The sequence below is a fragment of the Pteropus medius genome, unplaced genomic scaffold (genome assembly GCF_902729225.1).
Source record: "Pteropus medius unplaced genomic scaffold, Ma_sr-lr_union100, whole genome shotgun sequence".
NCBI classification, from domain to species: Eukaryota; Metazoa; Chordata; class Mammalia; order Chiroptera; family Pteropodidae; genus Pteropus; species Pteropus medius.
The window spans coordinates 1-11,121 of NW_024355008.1; the positions used below are offsets into that span (position 1 = coordinate 1).

General features: G+C 35.5%; 1 protein-coding gene across 1 annotated transcript; it reads left to right on the forward strand.

Annotated features, from left to right (window-relative positions):
* The first annotated feature begins 8,838 nt into the window (after window positions 1-8,838).
* On the forward strand, window positions 8,839-9,813 carry LOC120598091 (olfactory receptor 5H2-like). Its single transcript, XM_039856845.1, has one exon. It carries the CDS (start codon window positions 8,884-8,886, stop codon window positions 9,811-9,813), a length of 930 nt encoding a protein of 309 aa, XP_039712779.1. The 5' UTR covers window positions 8,839-8,883.
* The last annotated feature ends 1,308 nt before the right edge of the window (window positions 9,814-11,121 follow it).

Sequence of the window (11,121 nt, forward strand, 5' to 3'; positions counted from 1 at the left end):
ACGATCCAATCAAAAAATGGGCAGAAGATCTGAACAGACACTTCTCCCTAGAGGACAGACAAATGGCCTACAAACATATGAAAAGATGCTCAACATCACTAGCTATTAGGAAAATACAAATCAAAACCACAATGAGATACCATCTCACATCTGTTAGAATAGCTATAATCAACAGGACAAGTAAAAACAAATGTTGGAATGGATGCAGAGAAAAAGGAACCCTCATACACTGCTGGTGGGACTGCTAATTGGTATAGCCAGTATGGAAAATAGAATGGAGGTTCCTCAAAAAACTAAGAATTGATCTACCACATGATCCAGCAATCCCTCTACTTGGTATTTACTCCAAAGACTTGAAAACTCATATCTGTAAAGATATTTGCACACCGATGTTCAAAGCAGCATTATTCACAGTGGCCAGGACATAGAAGCAATCAGTGTGTCCTACGATAGATGATTGGCCAAAGAAGCGGAGGTACTTATATACAATGGAATATTACTCAGCCCTAAAGAGAGATGAAATCCTGCCATTTGCGACAACATGGATGGACTTTGAGATAATCATGCTAAGCGAAATAAACCAGACAGAAAGAGTTGAAAATCACATGATATCATTTATATGTGGGCTATAAACCTAAAAGCAACAAATGAACAGGACAGAGAAACAGATACTCATGGACATGGACAATAGACTAGTGGTTATCAGAAGATAGAAGTTGGGGGGAGGAGGGAGGAAGATGGGGTATAGGAGGTCAAATATGTGGTGACAGAAAGAACTCTAACTATGGAAAGTGAACATGCAATGTGATATATATTTGCCTTTCTGTTAAATTGTACACCTGTAACTTATTGGATTTCTTTAACCAATGACGCCATAAAAAAAATTAAAAATTTAAAAATAAATAAATACAATAAAGAATTTTAAAAGTTATGGTTCATATATACAATAGAATATTACTCGGTCATTAAAAAAATGAATTCCTACAATTTGCAGCAACATGATGGTCTTAGAGGTTATTATGCTGAGTGAAATAAGTCAGACAGAGAAAGATAGATACCATATAATTTCACTTATATGCGGAATCTAAGGAATAAAATGAACAAACTAATTAAAAACAGACTCACAAATATAGAGTACAATCTGGTGATGGATGGGAGGTTGGGGGTGCTGGGAAAATGGGTTGAAGGATTAAAGAAGTACAAATTAGTAGTTGATAGATGGTCATAGGGATGGGGAGCACAGCAAAGGGAATGCAGTTAGCAGTAATGTATCGACTAAGTGGAAAACCAGAGGAGAGAAAGAGCAATTAAGGGGATTGTTTTATAAACTATATAAATGTCTAACCAATGTACTGTATACTTGAAACTAATTTAAAAATAAATAAAATCATGTGATCAGTTTTAAAAAAATCCTGTGTTACTAGCTCAGACAAGACCAAACTAATCAAAGCACTCGGAGCACCAAAATTTATATATAAACTGGAGATTGTATAAACATGTTAGAGGTGTCATCTGTGGTAAAAAAAATAGTGGCATAAAGTGCAGTCCCAGTTGTTAAAACTGGGACTGTCTACAATGACTTGATTTTATTATTTCAGAGTCTGTAATGTCCTATGGGACAACATAGATTTATACATGTCCAAGTTGTAATGCCCAGTAGCTTTGTCCTAAAGGGAATCCTTGGGTGTTATCAGGAGAATTTTAGTTCTGCACTCCTTTCTCTTCTGGCAAAAGCACAGAGTTGTATAATTGGTTGACTCTTCTATTCAAAGCAAATTAATATAAATATTTTCCTGAGATTGGGAAATGAAGCTTCCAAAATAAACAGTGTGCAAAGAATTGCTGCCTATATTATTGTCAGTCCTGTGCTACTGTATATTTTTCTACTTTGGAAAGCTTAATGTATTGAAAGAATATCTCCAACTTCTCAAGAAATATGGGTAAGAGAAATTATTTGTGTAATATTTATTAATCTTTATATAGAAAATTTAAAATACTGTTTAATTTATAATAATTTTAGATTTTGTTTATAACATGTCAAAATAGACAGGTGGAAATGGGAAAAATAGTGAATTGTGTCTTTTATTTTTGTGACTAAAATTCTGAATATACCTGTAAGACCGAATTGTTCCCTTTAATGTGTTTTATTATTTGGTTAACCTAAGTATAATGATTTTAGAAGGTAAATTTTGGTGTGTGTGTGTGTATGTGTGTATGTATGTATGTGTGTGTATATATATATGTATATATATGTATAGATATATATATGTTTATATATGCTCACAAGGAAATTTATAGAAAATGTCCCTCCATTTTGTTTTCTAGCATTTATGAATAAATAAGTATCCCAACACAAATTGAATTAGAAAGTTTTCAATTATTTAGTGATTGGAATTGCAGGAAGGATGGCTATTTCATATAGAAATCTATTTAATAACTAGAATTATTGATTCATTATTTATATCGCCTCTATCCAGGATTCAATTTTGTCTCAGTTTTATTCTGCTAACACACATACGCACACACATACACATAAACCTACAACTAGTGGTTTTATTCTGCTAACACACACACAGCACACATACACACAACTGGTGGAAAGGAAGGTATTCTCAAGTAAAACAAGCAGGATTTCTAGAGATGGTCACTTCTAATCACTGTAATAACAAAAAGAAAGCAACTTTTAAATATGGAAAAGACTTTTGGGCAGTGCCAATATATTTATAAATAAAGAAATTTATAAAACAGAATTTAAAGATTGAAATCTCTTTTTCATGCATGAGTTCCACAGGAAAATAAACTTTGAATTTTTTTAAAAAAGAAAACTCAGGACTGACAACTTTTAGGAAACTCTAGAGTTAAGACAAGCATTACCCCAAGCTTCTGAGTCTTTCTCTTTATTTCCCTTTAGCCTTTCTCAGATACCACTTCTCTGTCTTCTTTGGCTTGTGTTTCTTACACTTATCCATCTGTCTCTGTTATTTTTCATTTGTTACTCACTTCTGTTTGCTTTTCATCAATGTATATTCCTTCCCAGATTTCCTGTTCCCTTTTTCCTCTCCATGCCTTCTTTTAGTCTCCTCTTTTGAAACTTTTATTGAAATATTCTAGAAGAAAAAAAACTACATGTGTTTATGAAAAGTAGAAAAATGCCAACTGTTCTCCACATTTTAGGGAGTACTCTGTTTTATTCCACCCACTTGTTTCCCTTTCACTTAATTATTTTCTGGCCTCAACTCTATCACGTAATAGAAATTACTGTCACTAAAGCCATTAAAATCTCTTGACTTTCACACTCAGTGAAATCTGATAACTCCTTGTCCTACTAGAACATTTATTTTAGCATTTGACTTGTACTTCACTTCATTCTTATTTAATATCTTCTCTTTTTTTAAGGTTCACAACACTCAGCTTTCAAGTTTCTTTTCTGCTTCTCTGATCACTCTGCTCAGTATTCGTTTCTGATATCTTTGATGTGTCAGGCCTCTTTGTTGCAATAGGAAATGAGTTAATTGAATGGAAATTGCTCTAACAAAGAAGCATAAGAGAAATTGGAAGAATCAGCTAGGGTAAAAATGGGCAGGAACAGAAGAAAGCAAAAAAAACAATCAACAGCAAAAATCATGTCCCAACACTAGCTCAATGAGATCTGGATTTACTTTGCAGAATTTGGAATGCCAGCTCACACTGACAACACCATTTGCTGGAGTTTTCATATTGCTGCCTTTGCAACCAGTATTCTTTTGTCCTGGTACCTTTTTCTCCTTCTCTCCATATTCTACATATGGGTCAGGTGGGTTCAATATGCCAAATCTAGGTCAAGCCTCCTCACTCTAGGTGCGAACGGGATGGGAAAGTCAGTTTCTAGCTCTTTTGGCTTCTTGAGTGAGTGTTAACCTCTGCCAGTGACCAAGACTATGTGGTAGAAAAAGGGATGAGATGTTGGCCAATTAACATATGCTGTGTATAACCTCTTTTAAATATAACTTCCTCAAGTTTCTTTCCATGCCCTTCTCTTGTTTACTTTATACGTGCTCTTCAATGGATAAGTCATCACTAAATATGCCTCAGATACCTCCAATGATTCCTAAGACTATTTATATTAAGCTCTAGTAGACTCATACTACTAAGTACATGTTACATGGATGTTCAAAGCATGCTCTCTCCACAAACTAGCCACTTCATCTGAGTTCTTGATTTCAGTATTTGATGGCCACCTAGCCAGTCACCAAGTGACTCCACCCTGTTTTACTGACCACCCTCTTCACATCAAATATATCAAATCCTAGTGACTAAACATTCTGAATTATTTTGCATTTCTCATTTCTCCTCATCACTTACAACGTAATATCATTCACTGACTAGGCATTTGACATGCACTTGGAGAATACTTTTTCTTTCCAGTCTTATTGCGATATAATTGATGTATAACATTATATTTGATTTAAATGTACAACATAATGATTTGATATTTGTATATATTGCAAAATGACCACAATGATTTGATATTTGTATATATTGCAAAATGACCACAATAAATGTAGTCAGTATCTGTCACCATACATAATTACAGTTTTTTTCTTATGATAAGAACTTTTAAAATCTATTCTCAGCAACTTTCAAACATATAATATAAGGCTGTTAACTATAGTCACCATGATGCACATTAAATCCCAGGACTTATTTTTCTTATAACTAGAACTTTGTACCTTTAGGTCCCTTTCACCCATTTCCCCGCCCCACACACCTGTCACTTCTGACAACCACAAATCTGTTCTCTGTATCCTTGAGGGATGTTTTGAGATTCCACATATAAATGAGGTCATACAGTATTTGTCTTTCTCTGTATGACTTATTTCACTTAGCATAACACCCTTAATGGCCATTCATCTTGTCACAAATGTCAGGGTTTCCTTCTTTCTCATAGCTGAATAATATTCCATTCTCTGTGTATTTGTGTGTGTTTCACATCTTTATCCAATCATCCATCGATGGACACTTTGGTTGTTCCCATGTCTTGGCTATTGTGAATAATACTACAATGAACATTGTTTTCTGTAGTGGCAGTATCAGTTTATATTCCCAGTAACTTTTGCTTCTTTAACATGTACAGACACTAAAAACACACTTTAAAAAATAATTTATTTTTATTTACAGTTGACATACAATATTATATTAATTTCAGGTGTACACATGGTGAGTAAACATTTATACAACTTATGAAACAATCATCCCAATAAATCTAGCACTGCCTGACACTATACATAGTCATTACAATATTATTGACTATATACTCTATACTATATGTTATAGCCCCATAACTATTTTCTAAGTACCAATCTGTACTTCTTAATCCCTTCCACTTTTTCATCTACCTTCCTAAACCCCCTCCCATCTGACAACCATCAAAATGTTTGCCATATCTGTAAATTTGTTTGTTTTATTTATTTTGTTCTTTAGATTCCACCTGAAAGTGAAATCGTATGGCATTTGTCTGTTTGACTTACTCCATTCAGAACAATACCCTCTGGATCTATGCATGTTGTTGCAGGTGGCAAGATTTCATTCTTTTTTATGGCTGAGTAATATTCCAATGTATGTATGTACCACCTCTTCTTTATCCATTTATCCATTGATGGACATCTAAGTTGCCTCCACATCTTGGCTATTGTAAATGCTGCAATGAACACATGGATTCACATATTCCTTCAAAGTAGTGTTTAGGGTTACTTCAGATAAATACACAGAAGTGAGATTATTGGGTCCTTGTCTCTTGTTGTAAAAATCTTGTGGTATAAGTATTACTACCCCAGCTTTTTTTTGTTTTCATTTTCATAAAATATCTTTTCCATCCCTTTACTTTCAGTCTGTGTGTGTCTTTCAATCAGAAGTGAGTCTCCTGTAAGCCGTATATGTAAGGGTTTTGTTTTCTTATTCATTCAGCTATCCTAATTCTTTTGATTGGAGCATTTAATCCACTACATTTATAGTAATTATTGATAGATATATAGTTATTGCCATTTTATTATTCAGATTTTTTTAACTTTTTTCCTTTCTCTTTCTTAAAGAAGTGCCTTCAACATTTCTTGTAATACTGGTTTGGGGTTGATGAACTCCTTTACCTTTTTCTTGTCTGGGAAGCTCTTTATCTGTCCTTTGATTCTAAATAAGAGATTTTCTGGGTAGATTAATCTTGGTTGTTGCTTTATATCACTTCAAATATTTCATGCCAGTCCCTTATAGTCTGCAAAGTTTCTGTTGAGGAATCAGCTGACAATACCCTGGTAAGTAACTAACTGCTTTTTGCTTACTGCTTTTAAAATTCTTTGTCTTTAATCTTTGGTATTTTAATTATGATGCGTCTTGGTGTGGGCCTATTTGGGTTCATTTTGTTTGGAATTCTCTGTGTTTCTTGTGCTTGTATGTCTATTTCCTTTGCAAAGTTAAGGAAGTTTTCCATCATTGTTTCTTGAAAAAGCTTTTCAATTTCTTGCTTTCTCTGGTACCCTTAGGAGGCAAATATTTGTACACTTGATGTTGTGTCAGAGGCCCCTTAAACTAGCCTCATTTTTTAAATTGTTTTTTCTTGTCAGTGTTCTGATTGTTTTCTGCTACCTTATCTTCTAAATTGCTCATCTGATTCTCTGCTTTATCTAATCTACTGTTGATTTCACCTAAGGTATTCTTCATTTCAGTTATTGTGTTTTAATCTCTGATTGGTTCTTTTTGTTTTCTATCTTCATTTTTATGTTCTATATCTCTTTGTTAAACTTCTCACTAAGTTCATCTACTCTTCCTTTACTTTCATTGAGCATCCTTATAACCAGTCTTTTGAACTTTGTATCTGATAGCTTGTCTCCATTTTGTTTCATTCTTTTCTGGAGTTTTGCACTGTTCTTTCTTCTGGGATATGTTTGTCTCCTCATTTTGGCTGCCTCCCTGTGTTTGTTTCTATGTATTAGGTAGGGCTGCTAGGTCTCCCGGTCTTAGTAGAGTGGCCCCATGTAGTAAGTGTCCTGTGTGTCCCAGTGGCACAGTCTTCCTGGTAGCTTAAGCTGGGTGCTCCAGGTGTATCTCTTGTGTGAGTTGTGTGTACTCTCCTATTGTAGTTGAGCCTTGATTATTCTTGGCATGTCAATGGGAGAGCTTGACATTCTGGCTGATCGGTTGTGAGAATTGGTTGGAACTTCAGTGGAGGAGCTGTTGTGCAGGAGCTGACCCTATGGAGCAGGATTCACTTTAGCAGGGCTCTGGTGCCTGCTAGGTCTGCCTTTGGATGTGTCATTTGTGAAGGTAGTTGGGTGGTGTTCTGATGTAGTCTGAAACTTGTCATCAGATATGTTTGTTCTGGGAGAGGCTTTTGTGCAAGTCAAAGACAACTGCTTTCTGTGTCCTTTCCAGAGCCACTTGGTATGAGCTACAAAGTATCTGCAGATAGTTGCCGCTTATTCTGGACTTAGAGGTGCCCAAGAGAGACTAAGCTGGGAACTGAGGCTGGCTGCCACTAGTACCCAGGCTTGGGGTTGCTTATCAAGAGGTATAGGTCACACCAAGGCCAGATATAGCTTGTTTAGGTTTTGAGAACCTTTGAGAGATTTTAGGAAAGTCTGTGGCATGAGCCAAGAAGGTTCGTATAGATAAGCTACTGAAAGTGGCCTTAGTGTGCCTGCAAGTGGGGTGGGGTGGGTTCTCAGAGAATCACCAAGGTAAGGTGAATGGTATTAGCCAAGTTGATGGAGACTCAGTATGGTGCCCACCTGTATGTGCAGCTGGGTGGTTGAGGGCTCAATAAAGGAACAATGGCTTCTGCCAACTCCGGTTGTAGTTGAGCCTGGGACTCCAGCAGCCCTCCTTCTCAATCAGCCATAATCTCTACTGGTTGTCACAGAAGATAGGGAGACTTCTCTTCCTAGCACAGGAATCCTGGTCTGGGGAGCCTCATATATGATTGGGATCCCTCATTCCCTCAAGGGGACCTCCACAGGTGAGATATCCCTCCTGATTACCACCACACGTGGCTGTGGAAACAGCCCATTGTGCATCTTTACCCCTCCTGCCATTATCAAGGTGGGGCTCGTCTATATGTCTCCAGCTGTAGGACTCTGTTCAGCTAGATTTCAGGTACTACTCAATAATAGTTGTTCAGTAGTTTAGTTGTAATTTTGATGTGGTTGTGAGAAGAGGCAAGCACAGTGTTTACCTACTCTGCCATCTTAACATTTTTAAAATACTCTCCAAGTAAAGCCACTTGGAGAGTATTTTAAAAATGCACATATTAAACTTTATTCTTGAACCACTAAATGGATTTTTACAGTAATACCTCACATTTTATACTTTGCACAAAAATTCCTCAGACAATTCTGACCTGTATCTGGCTTGAGAACTACTGGACAAGAGTATCAGCTTTCTGACTAGTATTCCTGACTCCAATTTCCCCTCCCAGAAGCTTATTTTTTACACTACCACATATTTATTTTTTATAATATTTTTCAGTTCCGCTCTTCTCATGGCATCCAATTCATTTTATTACCCTTCAAACTTTTCCTCCCTCGACCTTACATCCATGTTTCATACACAAAATTTCCCTATCACACTCAATAGTATCCCCATAAATATATATATACTTAGAATGTCTTTTTTCTAAATCTGCTCATTGCTACACATTTTTTGAACTGAAATCTTTCTTTTTCTTCCATTTGTTCAATTACTCAAAAATAAATTCCATCTATTAAGGAGGTAATAAAATTAAGGGGGGATTCTCAAGTGCTTTTATTTTAACTCTCACCACCCCCCCCAAACACACATTTTCATATTATAAATCCTTAGCGATATATATTTTTTTTCATTTATTTCATTTCATTTCAGGCAACACAGAATGAGGACATGGAAAAGGAAAATGCTACATTGCTGACAGAGTTTATTCTCACAGGACTTATATATCAACGAAAGTGGCAAATCCCCCTATTCCTGACATTCTCAGTGATATACCTCATCACCATTGTGGGAAACCTTGGTCTAATTGCTCTCATATGGAATGACCCTCAACTTCACATTCCCATGTACTTATTCCTTGGAAGTCTGGCCTTTGTGGATGCTTGGATATCATCTACAGTCACCCCCAAGATGTTGGTCAATTTCTTAGCGAAGAGCAAAATAATATCTCTCTCTGAATGCATAATACAATTTTTTTCCTTTGCATTTGGTGGCACAACAGAATGTTTTCTCCTGGCAACAATGGCATATGATCGCTATGTAGCCATATGCAAACCATTACTTTATCCAGTGATTATGACCAATAGACTATGCATCCGGCTGTTAGTCTCATCATTTGTAGGTGGTGTTCTTCATGCTTTTATTCATATAGGTGTATTATTCAGATTAACCTTCTGTAATTCTAATATAATATATCACTTTTACTGTGATATCATTCCATTGTTTAAGATTTCCTGTACTGACCCTTCAGTTAATGTCCTGATGGTTTTTATTTTCTCTGGGTCAATACAGGTGTTCACCATTCTGACTGTTCTTGTCTCTTATACACTTGTTCTCTTTACAATCTTAAAAAAGAAGTCACTACAAGGCATAAAGAAAGCCTTCTCCACATGTGGAGCCCATCTCTTATCTGTGTCTTTATACTATGGTTCCCTTCTCTTCATGTATGTGCGCCCCGGGTCTGCACAAGCAGATGACCAAGATATAATGGACTCTCTATTTTACACTATCATCATTCCTTTGTTAAATCCAATTATCTACAGCCTGAGAAATAAGAAAGTCATAGATTCACTGGCAAAACTGTTTAAGAGAAATGTTTAGATTGCATACTAATGTATGTTTCCTTTTTATTAAAACAGTCACAAAATTATGTAGATAAATGTAACTGTTTTGGTTAGTGTTCAAAAAGTTTACAATTATAATTACATTAGTATTTCAATGACTTAAGGTGTAGGTACTAACTTACTCCTTAAAATATTTGGGTAAGTTGTTCAAATAATAAAAAAGTTAAACAAATATTCATGTCATACCAGAATAATTAAAGCTGAAAAGAAATGAAAACATTTTACATATCCCTACATTCTTCAATGTAGCTTTATAAAATCATTAAGCACTGCAATAATGTAGTTCCTCTAACCAGGACTTGGTCATGTTGTCTTTGATGTGCAACTGTGCAGCCTGAAGACTCATCACATTTAACTCTCTAGAGCAGGCAGGTTTGTATTTGAGTGAAAGAAGGCAAATTCCAGAAATTCTGCTAGCCATCAAAAGGTCTTTCATTTCACTTTATTTGAGACATGGTAAATTTCATTTCTTGTAGGGGTTCAACTCATATCACAGAGAGAAATAAACAGAAATAGTAAATTAATGATTTAAAAAATGAGAAGAGAGTTAAGACAGTAAAGGTCAGGCCAAACCGTAAGAAGATGCTCTTAGCTCAGTACATTTTCATGAGTAATGATAAGAGTGAAGTTGCTTCTGTCTATGATACCTTGAAGGCACTTTGCAGCTGTGTTTGTATGTTGTAGGGTACTCTAAAAAGCTTCAGTAATTCAGAAAACTAAGAGATGAGATTGCAGAATTTAATTGGGATGAACATAGGAAAAGTGTCAGACTAGGAAGGAAATGTTCAATCTTTCTAGAATTAAAAAAGGAAGCTAGTAAGAAAAGAAATAAGTAAATATATATATGTATTTCAAATGTGTTGACACAAGGGCTTCAAACGCATACTGCTAAAGTTCAAATACTGTTAAGATAATATGATGTCATAATGCACACTGGGTGGCTGGGAAAGACATGAAAATAAACAAGATTTTGAGTGTTTTGTGCCCCCAAAGTCCTAAATATTAGTTTTTATCTCACCCCATACTCAAAGTATAATGAGTGACCCATCTTCAGGTACCCTCCTACCCTTCTTTTCTCAACACTAAAATCCATACACTTTCTCATTGATACACTAAAGTGCTTACCTAAGAACTACCAACCTTTGTTAAACTAGTTACTTATATTCTATATCCTGTTGATACTTTTACTTCCTAAACATAGCTGCCAGGTTATTCTTTATAAACAGAACTCAGATTAAGCCATAGCCCTTTTTAACAACTTTTAATGGATTGTCATTGCTACTGA

Excerpts from the sequence above, each read along its gene's own strand:
- LOC120598091 (XM_039856845.1), top strand. The coding sequence starts at position 8,884 with ATGGAAAAGGAAAATGCTACATTGCTGACAGAGTTTATTCTCACAGGA.